Source organism: Hydra vulgaris, chromosome 10 (genome assembly GCF_038396675.1).
Source record: "Hydra vulgaris chromosome 10, alternate assembly HydraT2T_AEP".
Lineage (NCBI taxonomy): Eukaryota > Metazoa > Cnidaria > Hydrozoa > Anthoathecata > Hydridae > Hydra > Hydra vulgaris.
Window position 1 is genome coordinate 32,098,537 of NC_088929.1, and position 20,455 is coordinate 32,118,991.

General features: G+C 28.5%; 1 protein-coding gene across 3 annotated transcripts in view; it reads left to right on the top strand.

Moving 5' to 3' along the window:
- The window catches only part of LOC100197997 (Fanconi anemia group J protein homolog), a 95,803-nt gene that overhangs the window by 72,674 nt on the left and 2,674 nt on the right, over nucleotides 1-20,455 (top strand). The window contains exons 26-30 of one of the 3 annotated variants that reach the window (XR_010641260.1): nucleotides 1,043-1,107; nucleotides 1,245-2,947; nucleotides 8,821-8,857; nucleotides 8,935-9,042; nucleotides 9,998-10,682. Coding sequence is in view for 2 of the 3 variants with exons in the window: in XM_065807805.1 (XP_065663877.1) it covers nucleotides 1,043-1,107; nucleotides 1,245-2,947; nucleotides 8,821-8,857; nucleotides 8,935-9,042; nucleotides 9,998-10,122 (2,038 nt within the window). In the remaining variant the exon portion in view is untranslated. The remainder of the gene's footprint in view (nucleotides 1-1,042; nucleotides 1,108-1,244; nucleotides 2,948-8,820; nucleotides 8,858-8,934; nucleotides 9,043-9,997; nucleotides 10,683-20,455) is intronic. The other 2 variants (XM_065807805.1, XM_065807806.1) reach the window with 2 other exon arrangements.

Consider the following 20,455-nt stretch of genomic DNA (forward strand, 5'->3'; position numbering starts at 1 on the left):
ATATTTAATAACATAACTTAATGTTTCACACAATTGCAATCATCAACTGTTTCACACAGTTGCAATCAAAGATGTTACAGATGATTATAAAAAGTGTATAAAAAAATAAACTGGAGCATTTAATTTGAAGTATTCCTCATTAGGACAAGCTCTAAGCCCTTAACCCTTGCACCATTTTATAACGCGCTAATTTAAAGATAAGGTTGATTTTATTTCAAACATCCAAAAATTAGAGTACAAAGAAACCAGAGTACAAAGCATTATCTGGTTTAAACATATGTATTCACTTAGTTAATATAAGGTATAATTAATATAGGCATAATTAATAAAAACACTCCTAAAGGTCACCTTGTACCTTATGCTTGACATAATAGTACCACATTATTGCATCACCATTGGATTTAATTAAAAAATTTAATGTCAACAACGCAGTATTTTTTGTATATATATTTTTTTGTCATTAAATTTTTCATGGTTAAAAAGGCTCAGAAAGCTACAAAAAGGTTGTAACTGACTGTTTTGCAAAAAAAGAGAATAAATGGTTTGAAAAGTTGAGATGTTCTGCATAAATCAATGAAAATCTAAAGTTTTCTGATATTTGACACAAAAATAGTTATTAAATAATTGTTCTTATTGTAAAATAATGTCTTCTAGATCATGTTAAGCTTAAGCAACCCAATTCATCAGTAGATTAAATTTGAATCAAATATGTCATATCAGATTAAGTTTAAATTTAAATCATATAATCCATGGCATGCAGAAAACAATTTTGGGAAAATTCAACCATATTCAGGTACCACCCCAAAAAATTTATAAAGTTTTACACTAATCTCAATTTTCACCATTGTTTTCACCATTGTTTTCTTAGCCCATGATCTAATGATCGCTATTTGTTAAACTTCATGTAATGTTATATATCTAATGTTATATATCTAGTTATTTAGTTTTCACTATAATATGTTCTCTATCTATTATATAACACATTGTATTATGTATTTGCATGATTTCTAATATATGTATATATATATATATATATATATAGAAATGATTGGGGAGCATTGCTAATGATTGATGTCAGATTTTCAAAAACACCCAAGTATGTTGATGGTGAGATCAAGAAATTTGTATATTCTTGTATAATACACTATAGTTTAATAAATTTTTTCTGTAACAAAAATCTTGTTTCCTATGTTTATTTTATGTTTTTGTTTTAGCCTTTTTATAATATTGAAAAATGTTTTAAGGTTTATCAAAGTGGATACGCACAAAAGTTAAACATTTTAATGATTTTCAAACTTGCTTTTTATCTGTATGTGAGTTTGCTTATGGTCATCAAAAAGACTTGAAAAAAGAAACATCAATGATTATAGATAAACAAAACAATACTTCCTATTTTTGTAAAGAAAAGTTAATTGCAAATGAACCTAATTTGACTGTTTCTTGTTTTGAGACGTCTAAAATCAAAGAAAACAATCAGGATAAAATCAATACAATGATGACTTCATCTACCTTAATCAGTATCACGAGTAATACAATTAAAAATAATGTGTGTTTACAAGCAAAAGATAGTGATGAGAAATTATTTGTTCATTCTGATTCGAACAAACTTGGAAATGGTTCAGTTTCAAATTCTTTAAATGAATCAAAAACTAAAAAAAGTTTTTTTTTTCGTACGCCTACTTCAGCTTTTTTTACCTCAAAATACAGTGATGTTAAAAAAAAAAAATTTTTGGTCGATTCCTCTCTTTTAACCAAAGATATAAACAGTTCAATAAGTATGGCATCTTGTGAGCAGTCTGTACTTGATCTCAGCTCATTTATTAACCATAAAACACGCTTTGACGACTCATTGAGTTCATTTGATCACAAAGAGGAAGTATCATTTCTAAATGATACCTCCTCTTTCATAAATGATACCAACAAAACATTTGATTATGATTTACCTGATGTTTCAATTGCACCACTTGCCAGAAATCGGAAAATATTAGCAACCCAACCTAAGAAAAAGTTTAAATATCCTGTGAATAATTGTGAAAAATTGAATGAAACAGAAATGCATAACACTGACTCCATTGAGTACAATGATTCTGTTAACAGGAAAAATATTGTTCATTCAAAGTCTGAGCCTAAAAAAGCTTGTTTCACTTATCCTTATTTGGAAAAGAATCCTACTTCAAATGATTATTTAAAGCACAATGTTGCGTCACCAGTGTTGTTTCATCCGCAGCAAGATTTTGAAGAGCCTTCACATTCTACTCCTAATGTTTGCATAGACAGCGTTGTAGTTAATAATAATAATATTAGTAGTTTTAACAATTTGGTTACTATGTCAACACAAGATGTTTACTCCAAAAAACAAACAAAAATAGGGCTTAAATGCAAAGGAAATATTTTATCGAAATTTGAACAGTCTGTTTTGGAATTTGATGCAACAGATGTTTGTGATCTTGGAAACAATGTGGATACAACCATCGATGTTAATACAACCACTAAATATGACCTAGAAAGTTTAACTGAAAAAATAATAATTCCCCAGAAAGACAATTTTGTAAATTTTAGCAGCAGCAATTCAGTTCCTTGCATTCAAAATGAAAATTTAGATAATATTCAATTAGAAAAATTAGTTAAGCCTATTTTAAAAGACAGAAATATTGAAAATGAATACAACAAATTTGCCGATAAATCTTTTAATAACATAGTTACTAAAAATGAAACAGACATTGAAATAAACAAACATAAGGTACAACCAATTCTGAAGCAGAATGAGAAATTAGAGACACTTAGTTTAGCAATACGTCGTAAAAAGAGAAACCTAAAAAGAAATTTAAGAGAAACCCAAAAGACCAAAGATGAATTTAATTGGAGTCCAGAGTTTCATTCTTTAGTTTCTGAAAAGAGTGAATCTAAAAGTAGCAACCATCATTTACTTAATGACACGAGTGACTCTGTAAGTAGCAACCATCATTTACCTAATGATGCAGGTGACTGTAAATAGCAACCATCATTTACTTAACAATGTAGGACTCTGTAAGTAGCAACTATTACTGACTTACTAAAAAGAGTGACATGTAAGTGTTAATAATTCTTTACTTACTGAAAAGACAGCTATTTTTATGTTATATGCTGATTTTGCATTTAATTTTTGTTATAGATAGTAATTGTTTTTTGTTTTTTTGACATTTCCCAGGAAAAAGAGTTCTACAGAATTTTTCTAAACATTTGAAACATGGTCTATAGCAGAGTTGTTAGTCCTTGGCTTTGGTCTTGGCCTTACCTTAAGATCAAAAAAAGGCCTTGGTCTTGGCCTTGAAACTGTTGACCTTGGCCTTGGCCTTGAACATTTTGGTCTTGGCCTTCCACCTATTCTTAATAATTTCAGAACTTTATTTTGTGTTTGCATTTTAAAAGTTGTACTACAGTTGACTTTGTTTACAAGAGTTATTTTTGTTTACTTGAAAGCTTTAGAACTTAATTTTGCGTTTTATGTCACTGTTTAAAATGCCATTTTTGACTAGCCATTTTAAAACAACAACCAATAACATAATTGGTTAACAGGAATTTAATACAGCCATATATTTTGTTACTATGACACCACATGTTTTGTTTAAAATTTTTTATTAGTTAAAACATTTCAAAATTTGAAAAAATTTAAAAACATTAATTCTTATTAAAATTAAAAACCAAATTTTAAAGGTTTTTAGAATTAAAATAGTTTTTATATTTAAATTATAACTTATTATAAAGTTTTTTTTTTATTTATTTATACTGTTTTTATTCAACTTATCAAAATCTGTTCAAAAAAGTTGTGGTTTTGTTAAAAATTGGCCTTAACGTAAGGCCAAAATTTAAGTCTGTGGCTTTGGAACATGTGACCTTGGCCTTGGCCTTGTTAACAATTCTGATCTATAGAAATTATAATAGAATTTTTAAATAAACAATTAATTTCTATAACAGTTGCTCTTAATAAAAGTCTCTTTATATATTCTATATATATATATGTATATATATATATATATATATATATATATATATATATATATTATATATATATATATATATATATATATATATATATATATATATATATATATATATATATATATATATATATATATATATATATATATATATATATATATATATATATATATATATATATATATACACACAGTACTGTTCAAATAATTATGATAATTGAGAAAAATTTTTAAATTAAACTTTACTTGTTCTTTTTGTCATTAAAATGCATTATAGTAAATAAGTATTATGATTAATATCATACCTGGGCCATTACTGTGAGATTTTAGTGCTTGCATATTAGATTTGTACTTTTAAAATTTAAAAAATACGTTAGTAATGTTCTTCGTTATGAATATTCAATTTTTTCAATTAATTTGCAATTAGGCAGGGATTATTTTGCAAGAAGTTAGGCTACCAGAAATGACTTGATTTGAGGTTCTGAAACCAAATCATCAACTTCATGTACAAAATCAAAATAGTCTTCAGTGTTTAATTGTTTTATTTATTTACTTTAGTAGCAATGGGGAAAAAAAAAGATTTATCTCCCTGTAAAAGGGGTCAGATTAAAGTTCTCTTGGAGAATACAGAGCTTACTAAATGTCAGATAGCTTTAAAATGTGGGGTGACTCAGAGCATCTTGTCAGGCATAAAAAAGAACAAGCAGTATGGCTCAACTAGTACTCCAAAATGTAAAGGAAAATGGGAAGAAAGCGAATATCATCACAACAAGATGATCAAGCTTTGGCGAGACTCTCTAAATCTAACCGCAAGATGACATCACGCAGATTGATGGTTGAAATGAACGCTTTAGGTGTTCAGATGAGTAGCAGCACAGTGCAAAGAAGATTAATTGAACCTGGTTTGAGGGTATATCGATCGAGAAAGAAACCAAAATTGACCGCTGCAATAATGAAGAAAAGATTATTATGAGACAAACAATTTGCCACGTGGACAGCGGAGGACTGGAAAATGGTGAGTTGACTAAATGTACTTTCATACTGCCCAGCAAAATAATTTTTAAATTTGGTTAGCAACAAACAAATTAAATGAAATTTAACTTAACTAGAAATTTAAATTACTAGAATGAGAATAATTGTAACAGTTGTAAGCCTATAATAGTAGTCTGTGTAATTCACTGTATATGTGTGTGTTAAAGGTATGTTTTTTAAATGAATCAACACTGGAAATATCGGACAACAATTGCCGCTATGTAAGAAGAAGACCAGGGGAAGAGATTCTTCCACAGTGTCTGGTGCGGAAGGTCAAACATCCGACTAAAGTCATGGTTTGGAGCGTGATATCTTTCAAAGGACCTGGACGTCTATACATTGTAGATGGCATGATGAATGCGAAACAGTACAAGAAAGTTATGAGAACTTGTCTGATTCCTTAACTAGAGGACTGGTTTCCTGATGGGATCTGCATTTACATGCAAGATGGGGCACCCTGCCATACAGCAAACATTATCAAGGATTACTTTGTTGACATCGGTATGGAAGTGTTGCCCTGATATGAACCCAATTGAAGGGATATGGCACAATCTGAAAGACAGAGTAAATGAGGTCACCACCACTAACAAATGTGACCTAATTGAACGCATTAATCATGTATGGTATCACAATCCGGATATCACACAGTTAATTTCTAAATACTATGCAAGTATGCTGAATAGGATTGCAGCGCTTATAAAAGCCAAGGGTGGTGTAACCAAATATTAAAAACATATGCACAATGAGTAAATTGTATGCAGTACATGTATGCTTGCTAAATTTGGGCTTATATATTGAATACGAGGAATAAAAACAAGTTTTTTGTCAATTATCGTAATAATTTGAACAGTACATATATATATATATATATATATATATATATATATATATATATATATATATATATATATATATATATATATATATATATATATATATGTAACGGGTGATGCGGAAGTTATCGGACAAATCCTAATTTCATTATTTGAGCATAATAATTAGTTTTTGTGGTTTATCTTTGATTTTATCACAAAAACTGATTATTATTTGAGCACAATATTAAGTTTTTGTGGTAAAATGAGGTTAAATGCAGCTGAACGAGAATCTTTTCGAAAGCGACTAAAAATGTTTTTTGTAAATAAACCTAATATAAAAAAAAAAAAAAAAATCATAAATCATTTTGAAAAGGAAGGATTTGCTCGAAGTACAATATATGATAACCTAAAAAGACTTGAAACTGTTCAATCGTTTTCTGATAGAAAGCACCCTGGTCGTCCGACACCCTGGACTAGATAAAAGAAAGCCGAATTAACGAGACTTGTTAACAATCGAAAAGGAGTCAGTCAGAGAAAAATAGGTATTAAATTCGGTGTAAATCAATCGACAATTAGACGTCAGTTAAAAAAAATGAATATTAAATATAGAAAACGTGAAAAGACTCCAAAATGCACTATAAAACAACAAATAAAGGTAAAGAAAAGAAGCAGGAAACTAGTTAACCAACTCTATAACACAAAATCGCTTCTAGTCATCGATGACAAAAAATACTTTTGTTTTGCAAGGGACAACATGCCTGGAAATTCTGGATACTACACAAACAACAAAAAGACATGCCCAGAAAGTGTTCGTTTTATAGGAAAAGAGAAATTTCCAAAAAGATTATTAATGTGGATAGCCATATCTGACCGTGGTATGTCCAAGCCATTGTTTCGCACTTCCAAGGCTGTAGCGATCAATTCATCAATCTATATTAATGAATGTTTAGAAAAACGACTTCTTCCATTTATTCACAAGTATCATGGAGACTTTAACTATTTGTTTTGGCCAGATTTAGCAAGTTCTCATTATTCTAAAGATTCTCTAAATTGGATGGACCAATATGTCTATTACGTTGATAAAGAATCCAATCCCCCAAATGTGCCTCAAGCACGACCAATTGAAAATTTTTGGGGACATTTGGCACAGAAGGTTTATGAGGGAGATTGGCAAGCTTCAACAGAGCAAGTTTTGATTAATTGCATTAAACTAAAACTACAAGAAATTGATTTAAACTTTTTACAGTCGCATATGAAAGGCATCAGAGCAAAATTGAGATCAATTGCAGATGGTGGTGTTTTTCATATAAAAAATAATATATTTTTATTAAATGATAAATGCTTTATTTAAAAAAAATATAATAGTAGTTTGTTTTTTTATTTATAAATTAGTTATTGACGTTTTTATTTTGTCCGATAACTTCCGCATCACCCATTATAAATATATATATATATATGTATAAATATATATATATATGTATAAATATATATATATATATATATATATATATATATATATATATATATATATATATATATATATATATGTAAAAATATATATATATGTATAAATATATATATATATGTATAAATATATATATATATGTATAAATATATATATATATATATAAATATATATAGGGCATTATTTCTATGCGTGCAAAACTAATTTTTTCTTCTTTGTAGGTGTATATTTGTTATTGATTGTTTCAACTATTTCACCTAAAAATCTAGTTTAATTTAATAATTTTTCAATATAAATTGTATATATATATATGTGTGTATATATATGTGCGGTAGTGGTGTAGTGGTAAGAGCGCTCGCTTTGTAAGCGAGAGGTTCGGAGTTCGACTCCCACCACGTCCCTGGAAGTACCGCGCTCAACTTACTTTCTCCGCGCAGCGGCCTTGCTCGGCAAGGTTCGTGTTTCGGAGTTAAAGAGTTGAGAGAGGGTTGCACCACGAATAACAACTAAAAAATAAAAACACAAAAAAAAAATGAGTAGCCTCCTCGACTGTAGTGGCCCCCCTCGGGCCTTGGGGAGGTGAATAATCTAAAAAAAAAAAAAAAAAAAAAATATATATATATATATATATATATATATATATATATATAAAGCGGTAGTGGTGTAGTGGTAGAGCGCTCGCTTTATAAGCAAGAGGTTCCGAGTTCAATCCCCACCATGTCCCTGGTAGTACTGTGCTCAACTTGTTTCTCCGCGCAGCGGCCTTGTTTGTCAAGATTCGTGTTTCGAAGTTATAGAGTTGAGAGAGGGTTATAACCACAATTAAGTAGCCTCTTCGTCTGTAGTGACCTTTCCGGCCTTGGGGAGGTGAATTAACAAAAAAATATATATATTAGTTTATAAACTCTATTTAAATAAGTATTTGAATTCTTTTCTTTTTTATAAAAGATAAACCTAAATCCTCATTCAATGTATGTACACTTAACGGCAATAGCAGTTGATTTATGCACGTATGAAAAAAATTGAAACAACAAGAGTTGAAAAACATAAAACTACTTCAAAATAAAACTTTAAAAATAAAACAAAGTTGTCAGATCCACAACACTACGCCGCAAAATAACAAATTTGAAAACATTAATATTTTTTGCCTGCAAATAATGTTCTAATATGTGCATAATGTTAATATTATTACTCAATAAATATTATATAGCAATTTGTGCTTACAAATAAATTTTTAAACCTGAGATATTCATAGCTACACAAAATGCATTTTTATTACTGGTTGTTTTTTTTTCGGAAATAAAAATATTTTCTAGTGTTTTTCTGTATATTTCTTGGAAAATTTTTCCGCATTTTTATAAAATGACCAGGATAATCCCTGAATTTTTTAGACTATATATTTCAAAAGTTTGTTCTAGACCATATGTTTCAAAAGTTTATGGTAGTTTTATAAAACTTTTTTCCTGATATAACTTATTAGTGGTGTCACATTTATAATAGCTTTTCATTTGTAAGTTATTGTTTTTTTTAGTTATTTTGTTTAATTTGCAAGACAATTCTCATTCAAGGTAATTATAATTAAAATATTTAGCTTTACAAAAACTTTTAAGTTTAATAAAAGTAATTGTTTCAAAACTTTTTTTAGGTGATTTTGAGTCATGTTCCGAGTCTATTCTTTCAAAGAAAGTTATACTACTTAAAAAAAAAAGCTCTTGCATTCAATTAAATCTAAAACATAATATTAATGGTTTTGGTAAGTATTTTTATATTAATTTAAATTGAATTTAAAAATTTCTTAAGGGAAAGCACCCCTATCTCAAAAAAAAACTTATCAAAAAATAAATTTAAATCAAAATTTATATGACCAAAATAAAAAAATTATTCATTAATTTCAAAAATATTCAGACAGACCCAAGATCAAAAAAATTAATGAAAAAACAAAAATAGTCTCAAAAATCATATAATAATCTTAATTAATTTTTTAGTTTGATGGAATATTTAAGATTTTTTAGTTTGTACCTGGGATTTTTATGATGTTAATGCATTGTTTTCGTTATTGTAAGATGATTTTAAAAAAGTGTTTAAATTGCTTTGATAATGAGTCATACTGAAATATCCTACTGCTGAGGACTTCAGTACATCCATAGACTATCTTTTTTTATTTTTTCCTTTTTCTAAAATCTATTCAATTAAGGTATTAAGGTATAGAGTTAATTTTTCTAACCAAATTTCTGTATGATTTTTTCGAGATAAATTCCTACTTATGAAACTGTCATCCAAATCAGAGATTTAAGAAAAATCATTTTTTGCAATTTCACGATAGGACATGCTATCCTTTCTTAAATTTTATTTTAAATTTTTTATTAATCGAATCTTTCCTAATCCTTTTATTTTATTTCATGTTCAATATTACATTTTAGTTATTTGTGTATTTATTTGTTATTTATGTATTTATTTATTTGTTATTATAGTTATTATTTATATATTAAAACAGATTAACTGTTTTTTTGTTTTGTTTGTTTTTTTAACAAATAAAGTATTTTAAATCAGTAAATTAAATAGTATTCATGTATCATATAGTATTCATGTTTATTGAAATAAATTTGTACATATTTCGATGTTTATAGATTTTTTTAATGTATTCTTGATGCTATACAAAATAGTTTTTTCTTCATATTTTGTTGTTTTTTTTACCTTCTTTTTTTAAGAATTAAACTCATTTTTTGAAAATGGTCAAGTATACATACCACTTTTTTGTCCTAACTGTGCAGTGACCATGGATTATGAAAACTTGACACCTGCTGGTGTTAATGTTATTAGTATGAATAATGAAGTAAGTTGTTTATTATTGGAGTAAAATCTTATTATTCTTACATTATTGTATACATTTTGTTGTATTTGAGATGTTGGAACTAATATATATGGATCTTATCTAAAAAATGGTTTAAGTTCAATTATATAATTGATTTTAAAAAATAGGTGAAAAATAGACCATCAGATAATTTGTGCACTATAAATTTTTTCTTTTTAAAAAAATACAATTTTTAAATTTTAAGTTTTTAACAACGGAAAATATGACTGCGAATAGCGTTCTCACTGATACATGCTGTATTTCTTCACAGCGTTCTCACAAATACATGCTGTATTTTTTATTTCTTTAGTTGCAGTATCATAGAATGTATTTGTTTTTTTTTGTGTGTGAATGTTGCTATAAGTAATTAAATTTTTTTATTATCATTTTTACTTTATTTAATTTTGTATTTATTTTCTTTTACTTAAATTTTTTTTACTTAATTTAATTTTGTATTCACAAAATGAGTGTGTTCTGGATGTAATGGCACTTCCTGCTAAGAAGACTGTTTAAATATATCTTACACACTTTACTCATCTCAGGTTGTTTTTTTTTTTTTACAACTTACTGTTTTCTCTCAATGCTCTACAAAATGTTTTGCAATATTTTAAATGTGAGTTTCACCAGCCTTTAAGCATTTCAGATAAGTTTCTTTACTTATTTGTAATAACGGGTGGCCCAAAATAAATGGCATAGGTAGTATTTTTATTATAACTTTGTTATTTTTTAAGCTAGAAAACTGAATTTTTTAAAAAAAGGTTTATTATTAAATTCTCTACAAAATGACATGATTTATTTAATATAAATAGTCTCCATTATTTTTTGACATACGATATAAGAGATTGGTCCAACTAGTACAACTTTCTAAAGCTACATTTACTCTAATGTTTTTTACAGCTTGTTTAAGTTCTTGAATTAATGTTAATTTTGATTTAATTTTATTCTATTTCATTTGGTGAACGAGTTCATCCCATATTGAGTAATCTAAAGGATTGAGATCGGGGGAATTTGGGAGCCAATGGTTTTTGTCAATAAAAGCAGGAAAATTAACATGACACCATTGTTGAGTTAAACGATGCGTATGTGAGGTTGCTCCATCTTGTTGAAATGTCCAACCATCACCAAACATCTCATTTACATATTTCAAGGCCACTGGTAACACTTTTTTTATATACCAGTCATGATTTACTGTATCTTTATCTAAAATAACCAGTGGTGTAACACCTTTTGAACAAGCTCCCAACCAAACCATTACCTTTTGAGGGAATTTTTGTTTCTATTTAATACCACCATCTTTATCAGCTTCATTACGATTAGTGGATCATATGCGATCATTTTGGGCATTGTACATACCATTTAAATCAAAAAAATTTTCATCTGAAAACAGAATTTTCTGTGTTTGTTCTTTTCGAAAATGGTTTATTATCCAATTTGCAAATTTAATTCTCTTGACTTTTTGACCATTTGTAAGCAGTGGTTCAACTCTGTGTTTGTATACCTGCAAATTGAGATCCTTTTGAAGTATTCTTTAAACACTGGTTTAGGAGATATTGAGTTCATTAGCTAATTTTTGAGATGAAATCCTCTTTTTACGTTTCAGACGACTTCTGATTTTTTGAATGTTTGCATTTGTTCGAACTGATATTGGACCACCTGATGGACATTTCAACTCAATAGAGCCTGTCTCTCTTATCATTTGACACCACCAATTGTAAGAAACCCAATGACACCCTTAATATCACCAAATATTTTTGATGGACCATCACCATTTTGGTATTTAGAAAGTACAAGCTTTTGCAAATCTTTAGATTTCATTATCTACAAATAAAATTAAAAACCATAAAACAAAGCCATCAAGACAGATTTATAGAGAATTTAATAATAAATCTTTTAAAAAAAAATTCACTGTTCTAGCTAAAAAAATAACAAATTTATAATAAAAATACTACCTATGCCATTTATCTTGGGTCACCCATTATATGTATATATTTGTTATTTGAAAATATTGAACTTCACAATTAGACTTAACTTCTAAATTGACCTGTATTTTAACATAAACCTGGTGCATTTTTACAACTATAAGTTTAATGCCGATTGTAATCATCAGGCAAAATTAAATCTCTTCTTGTGAAAATATTTCTGTATTAGAGACATTGCTTCATAAGTGGGGAGAAACTGCAGTAGCGCCAACACTGCTTCATAAAACTCTTTTTTTGTTTTGTTTTTTGTTTTGTGGTTATAAGTTAAGTGGTTATCTAGTATAAGTTTGCATTTTGATAGTATTATAAAAATTGGTAATACTTTCAATTTTTACAGTTTTTGGGACACTTGGCTACCAGTCTTAAAACTTCTAAACTGAGTTTTAGAGCTGTACATTCATTTGAAGATAACAGGAAGAGTTGCTTAACTACTACCAAAAAGGCACAAGTAAACTTATGAGTAGAGTCGTTTACATCTGCCTGTTTATCCATTAAGTCTTTACAAAGGTGGGTTTCTACATGACAGTAGCTGAGTGTAGTTTTATTATTCTCATTCATTTTTTTCCTGGTTTTTTCCCATTTTTCATTATTTTGCTTCATTGTTTCTGTCATCCCAATTCTACAGTCCTAATTCTAGTTCAATATATCATGCTTTTTATGTCGTTTTACTTTACATATATATCTTTTATAGTGCATTTTGTTAGCACTTTTTTTTCAAGTTTCAAGATCATGGATTCAACGGCTATGTTGCAGGCAGTCCAAAATCTATTCATATACTATAGCGTATGTAGATCAGCAATTGCTTACTAGTTTTGCTTTATGACATACAGCTTTTTTGAAAAAAGAAGAAAAAGTTAAAAATCATGAAAGACAAAAACTGCTACCTTATCCCAAACCCTCAGTCAATTTAGTGGCACTCCTTTTGCGGCGGCAGCCTATAAGATAGTCGATGCTTGTACTAAAGCCTCAGGCAGCAGACTATTTTAGTGTGACGTCAGACACATCTAAACATGCATTTATAGTGGTATATGTATGTATGTATGTGCATGCGTTCGTGCGTTTGTATATATATATACATATTTATATGTATCCACATATTTAATATTGTCCTGCTCTTTAAAAACATTGAATACTATTTGTAGAATACACTAACATAGTTTATAGATAGATAGATATAAGATATACATTTGTGAATTACGCAGTTTGTAACACTAAAAAAAAAAAAAAAAGCGTTTTAATAAATTTCATAGTTTATCTTTCAAAACAAAATTAAGATTTATCAAAGAAACAAAGTCAACAAAACAAGAAATCTAAAAGTGCAAGTCTTTCATCCATTTAGAGAATGTTCAAAGTTTGATGGGTAAGCAAACTCTCATAAGGATTATTGGAGTCGAATGCAGAAAATAGATTTACAAGTATTTGATGAATCTTATGGGTCATAGAATGATTTTAAATTCTGATATGGAACCTGCATTAAATTTAAATTAAATTATGCTAGGACAGAAATCAGTAGTGGAGATGAGTTCATAATATCTAAATGCGCCTCTTTAATAGAGTATTTCTTATAACTTACAGAGACCTAAGTCTTTATAATTTAGGGCGTAAGACCTCAAACTCTTAGCATGTAAGACTATAGCCACTATAGTTAAGCATGTGAGAACTCAGTCTCTATAATTTTGTACACTAGTCTTAAAATGGTGGAAAAAAGCTGGAAATTTCTTTAATTTTTAGCTTGGAATCAGTAAATTGTGGATAATGTAAATGGGTTGATGTGTATAATATTCATCGAAGACATTATCAAAAGATCAAATCAATTTTTGGCCATTTTTCTTAACCAGAAGCAAGAAACTTAGAAAATAAAAGAATTTTAAAAACTCTGTTATCATTTTCAAAAAGATTGGTTTCTCAAAGACTAAGCTCTGTGCAGCTTTGAAATATGCGTACTTCTTTCCTTCTTTGTTACTTCTGTAATAAGTATACAGATTGAATGGATGAGATTTTTTTTTCACAGGAGAGAAATAGGCTTTTTGATTCATTAGACTTGAGAATCTTACTTGGAAACAAATTTGATTACATTACTGAAAGAATTTTATTGAAATTGTGGAAGTACTGTTCTGTAAGTTTTGGAACAGCACACAGTGTCGCAAAGTGCAATTTAATTTGAACTTTCTGTCCTAAGAAAACCTTTTGGGGTATGGTAATACAAAAATAAACGTTTACATTAGTATAGATTCCAAAATTAAACTATTACCTCTGTGGGAGAAAATTTGATTAATAAGAAATAGGATTAATAAAAAATTTATAATGAAAATCAAAATTTTCAAATTAACAATTTTCTTATTTGGAGTTTAAAACTTGTTTTTAAAAACTGTATTGTGATTTTATTAAAATATAAAGTGTTGTTTTGTTTTCAATTTGGTTTCACTTAAAATTTCACTTAAAAAGGTTTGCTGAGAAATAGTAACAGTATATTTTTACCCTTAAGTGTTAATACAGCTTACTTTATTCTCTGAAAATTCCAAATAAGTAAAATAATTTTAAAAAAACTTGATAAATGCAGAAAATCTTGAAAAATGAATGAAAAAGTATGTTTTATTTGCTTATGAAAAGCCAACAAAAAAATAACTGATTTTGGGTTCATTATATTTTGACCAATGGCCTGTGGATCACCATCTCTGATTTTCCTGATTTTTACATATTGTTATGTGCATTATGTAGATAAGTTAAGTTTGAAATTTCAGACAAGTACAACAGTTCAGAAATTATTGTCTTAGGAACATGATACAGTGGCCCCCCTTGATTTACAAATGGTCAAAACAAACTACTTTAGGGCCTTATAACTTTTTTCTCACTTTCAGCAAGTGTTTTATTTTTACTAGAACTGTATTCTGTATAGTTCTCACTTTAAAAAATTAGTTTTTATTAACTTGTATTGAATTAGACTTCCTCAATTATGACTTCCTCAACTTAATCCTAAAGTTGCTAATATATGCCAGATGCTTGTAAATTTTGTCTGTTTTGACCATTTGTAAATTGAGGAGGGGGGGCACTGTGTCATGTTTCTAAGGCTATAGTTTCTGAACTGTTGTACTTGGAAGTCTGAAATTTCAAATTTAACCTATCTACATAATGCATATAGCAATATGTAAAGATTAGAGATGATGTCCACAAAGTTTTTTTCAAACTGGTTGAAATGCAATGATTTGAAATGCAATGATTTGAAATGCAATGATTTGAAATGCAATGATTTGAAATGTAATGATTTGAAATGCAATGATTTGAAGTGCAATGATTTGAAATGCAATGATTTGAAATGCAATGATTTGAAATGCAATGATTTGATCCTTTTATGTTTGAATGTTCACAAAAAGTTTTTGCTCAAGAATTTGATTTAAATAATTCAGGATGAAAGAAAACTGCTTTAAAGCTTTAGGAAGTGTGTACCTAAGATATTAGCAAAAAAATATATAAAAGTTTTGCTACTTTTTTTTTTTGAAAAACCTTCCAAATGTAGATTTTTTTTTTTTTTTTTTGAGCATCTATTACATCTTCCGCAAAAAAAAAAAATCTACATTTAGAAGGTTTTTCAAAAAATAAAGTAGTAAAACTTTTTTTTTGCTAAACTCTAAGGTACACACTTCCTAAAACTTTGAAGCAGTTTTCCTTCTTCTCGATTCAGTCTTACAGTTCCATGAGGTGACAGAGTCTTGTTTGGAAACACCAAAAAAGCTACTCTTTCAGATGTCACATCTTTTGTATTCAACAAATTCTATGAGGAAGATCTCTAATAATAATAGAAAAGTATATTGAACATCCTCTCTTATTGGTTGATTGTTCTATCAGGGATAATAGTGCTAATTAGTAGAGGGTTGTTAAATTTTGTTGTTAAGTTTTGTTGTCCAATCCAACAAATAAAGCATTCATATATTAAGAAACATTTTCATCTATATCTTTCCCTCTATGAGCTATGCGACAGTTTTCAAAAATTCCTGTTGGCACTTGAGGATCATTAAAATCAGTTTCACAAAAAACATTTTGTCAACGTTAAAATATAAAATCAGCCATCTCTTTGTTGGCTTTTCATAAGCAAAAAAAACATTTTTTGCATTCATCATGAGTTTTTGCTTTATTTGACGTTTTGATGGAATAAAATAAGCTGGGTTAACACTTAAGGGTTAAAACTGTACTTTTACTATTTTATACCCGGAAAATCAAAGACCTAATGCTGAAAAAATATTCTATCAAAATCCTTTTAACCAATGTTTGTGTATACTATAAGGTTCTCATAACACCAAAAATTAAAATCATAGTTTGAAATCCAACAGATATATTTTACTTTGGTTTTTGCAGAAAGTTAAGTTTGTCTGTTATTTAATGATAGATATCACCTCAAAAATGCATTTACAAGTTTTTAGTTATCAAAGTGATAATTGATCACGCTAAACTTGGTATAGGTACTTATAAACAGCCTATCTGGAATTTCAATCGATATTTGAGCTTACTCAGCTTATCCCTATCACTCAATTGTTGTTTACGTCCATGCAAAAGCATCTCATTTCCGTGCACCACATATTTGTTTTCCATTATGCCTACGTTTGCCAAAAACCATAAAGACTGCAGAAAATCTATTTGCTTAATCCGTATGAAAAAAGTAGACAAGCAATTGACAAAATCTTACCAGAAGAAAATTCACAAGATTAGCTCAAATACTTTGAACTTCAGTGATGATTGTGTGCGTTCTGGAATTTGTATGACTTCTTGACTTAAGATCAATCAGCCAAGTAATAAATATTTTCCTGGCCTGTTCAATTTTGACATTGTTGTCACAAGGCAAACAACACAGTGTGATTGTTTGATCTGCAATATTACCAAAACCAAGAGAAAAAAGAAACACCCTTTACAATTTAATGAAGGCCAAGCTAGTCCACAAACTCCTGCAGCTAAAAAAAGATGCACAACTTGCTTATCTGTGCTTGTTCGTGGACATTTTCATCATTGTACACAAGGTAAATGTCATGTAAACTTCAGAGAACTTGTATTGGCAGACCCAATAAGTGCAGAGCAGATTGCATCCACTATGATTTCAGACAAGATATATACCATGAGGCAGTGGCGATTCTACGAATAAAATGAGGTAGGGTGAATTCTAAAATTTACCCGACTGAATTGTGTCAAATACCCGACAAGATTTGTAAAAAAAAACTGACTATAACTTGAAAATAACCTTTTTTGGGGGGGTTTCCCCTTCCCCCCTTCCTCCCACATAAGCTCCCCAAAACTTGTTGCCAGCTCAGAAAATTGCCAAGTGGTTCATTGCCAGGATCTGCATCAGCTCAAAGAAAAAATTGTATCATCAAGAGAACTTGAAAGCAAGGCTTTTTTAAAGTTTGGAATAGATGGTGGTAGCTCTTTCTTAAAAGCGAGTTTAAGTTTAATTGACTCAAAGCTCGGTGAGTCTGAGCCACATAGTCCTTTTCAAAAGTCAGTCAAACTTTGGTCACAAGAGTGCCATAAAAGCACAGCGGTTAAGAAGCAACTGATAGTGGCCTTTGCAAAAAATACACCAGAAAACTTTGAAAATGTCAAGGCAGTTTTTCAACTAATTGATGTGAAAAAAGCTTGCTCTCTCAGCTCCTTGGTTATCTTGTGTGACATGAAGCTTGCAAACATAGTTTGTGGACTTCAATCTCATAGTAGTTAACACTCATGTTGTTGGTGTGAAATTGAGTCTTCAAAACTCACTGCATATGGAAAACTTCGCACAATACACACAATGAAATATACTAGTAGAAAATTGCATGCAGAAATTAATGATAATAATTAAGTTAACTTTAAATTGGATAATTTAATTTAAGTTTTACATGTTTGTTTATATATATTTAATCAAGTTAATAAACTTTTAATCAAGTTAATAAACTATTAGTTAATAAATTATTAAATGAAAGTTTGTTAGTTGAAAAATAATATTTTGTGAAGTGTATTAATATAACTTTAATTGATGGTTGAATTGTTGAAACTCTATTTGTAGGTCAAGTCATGATTTATGACCATATGTAGATAAGATAAATTAGATAAATTATAATAAAACCTTTACAATAACTAAGCTATATGTTTCACATTAGTGTTAATATGTTTAATATAGAATAACCACTTTAATGTTATACTCTCTTGTACCTAAAACTAATATACGATAAATTCACACAAACTAAACTAACTAGTTTACTTATTGTGTTATAAAAAAAAAAGTAAAAAACAATAGTAGTAATTAAAATCAACTAGAATCTAAAGTTACTACAGGAGAGGCTCCCTAATTTTATTGATGTTTGCTTAATGTTTGCTACATGCAGTCTTCTTTTCTTAAAACTTATATGTGATACATTTTATAATACTTATAATCTAAAAATATATTTAATATTTTTAATAGTAATAATAATATACATAACATGCTGACTATGCTAATATCATAGACATAGTACATATATATATATATGTATGTATATATATATATATATATATATATATATATATATATATATATATATATATATATATATATATATATATATATATACATATATATGTACTATGTCTATACATATATATACATATATGTGTGTGTGTATATATATATATATATATATATATATATATATATATATATATATATATATATATATATAAGAGTCGTGAAATCCAGCTAACAAAAAATACAACGGTCTTTACGGAATAAATTTTTTAATACGATCAAAAATAGGGAACCCTTTCCTGTATTAAGCTACCCGAAATTAATTATAATTAGATAGTCAGCAGTTGATTTATTTTTCAGACATAAATTTTTTTAAACCGTGTTAAATTCTTAAAAACCAAGATAACATATTTTTATAATGTTACATGAAAAAAAAGTATGTTACCATGGTTTTAATAATTGAACAAATGGAGTAATCGCTAAGATCCATAAGAAAAATATTGAAATTTCGATGGAAAATTTCCGTATAGGTATAATAGGTGAGGCCACAACACTGAAGTTGATATGGTTTGCTGCATTTGTCACATTTTATCCACACGATGTTACTTAGCTCTGGTAATCTTAAACTATGTCTATTAGAACAATATGCACCTGAAATTGATGTGTTTTAGTTTTATGTTTTGATACTTAATTCTTTAGAGATTGTTTGATAAATAACTTTACTGAGCGAATCATGTAGGTGATTAAACAAAACTGTCATGGAAACCAAAAATTAGCTTCTGCTCATTATATCTACGTCATAAATCAAAATAACACAATATCGTGCGTTCTGTTTCACCATTAAGTAAACTTGGTAGTGATGTTCATTTTCACCCTGTTTTTAAACCCTTTTGTTTTCACTCTATTTAAAAGTTTTTGTTTTTTTGTTATTTATGTCTAACTCATGGGCGTCAACATGAAATTTTTGATGTTTCAGATAGGACACTTTCACACATTGTGCATAATCCAAACTTAAGTATGTTCATACCTATGCGAAATGAGGATGCCTTGCAAAGTTTGGGATGGCAGAGGCTTGGGAACAAAAAAGCTCTGAAACGCTGGGCCTCCTGACCAAAATGTGAGGGTACTCATGTAGTAAAATTTTCAGCTTTGCTATTGTAAACTATATTAAAATTTATTGACAGATTTTAAATTTCGTAGAAAAATATTGTAAATTACTAAAGTTATGATCATGCGAAGTTTACATACTATTTTTTTTTCTCATTTTTTTTCTTTTTCTTTTTTTTTTCTTTTTTTGTGGGGGGGGGGGGGGGGGGGAGGGGGCAGGGTCGGAAAATTTGCATGGTGATAACTTTTGTGATTTTCGATATTTTTTAACATAAACAGTTAAACTGTTTATTTCATTTGAATTCATAGTAAATTAAAATCATAAATGTTAATTGAAATTATAATTATCATTTAGTAATTTTAATTTACATGCATAATAAATAAAGTTTGAGAATGCAGTAAAATGTATAACAACTGATTGAAAGGGATTTGCTTAGCAAAATGTACATGACTGACTGAAAGGGGTCTGCGCATCAATGAGAAATTTTGTTGTTTATATAAATTATTATACATAAGTTGTACACAACGCGTGTACAACTAATGTACGTCTAAATGTTAAACACTGTGCAAGTAAAAGCTTTATTTGTTGAGTTTAACATTATAAGAACGTTGGCTGAGAGGTGATTTAATCCAGTACTAGAAAATTGAATACTGTTCAAAAAAAGTAGCCCTTTCGACTGCAGAAGCCACCTCGGTCTTGGGGAAATAACAGTAAAAAAGAAAAGGTCATAATATTACTATTCGAATTTATAAAAATGTAATT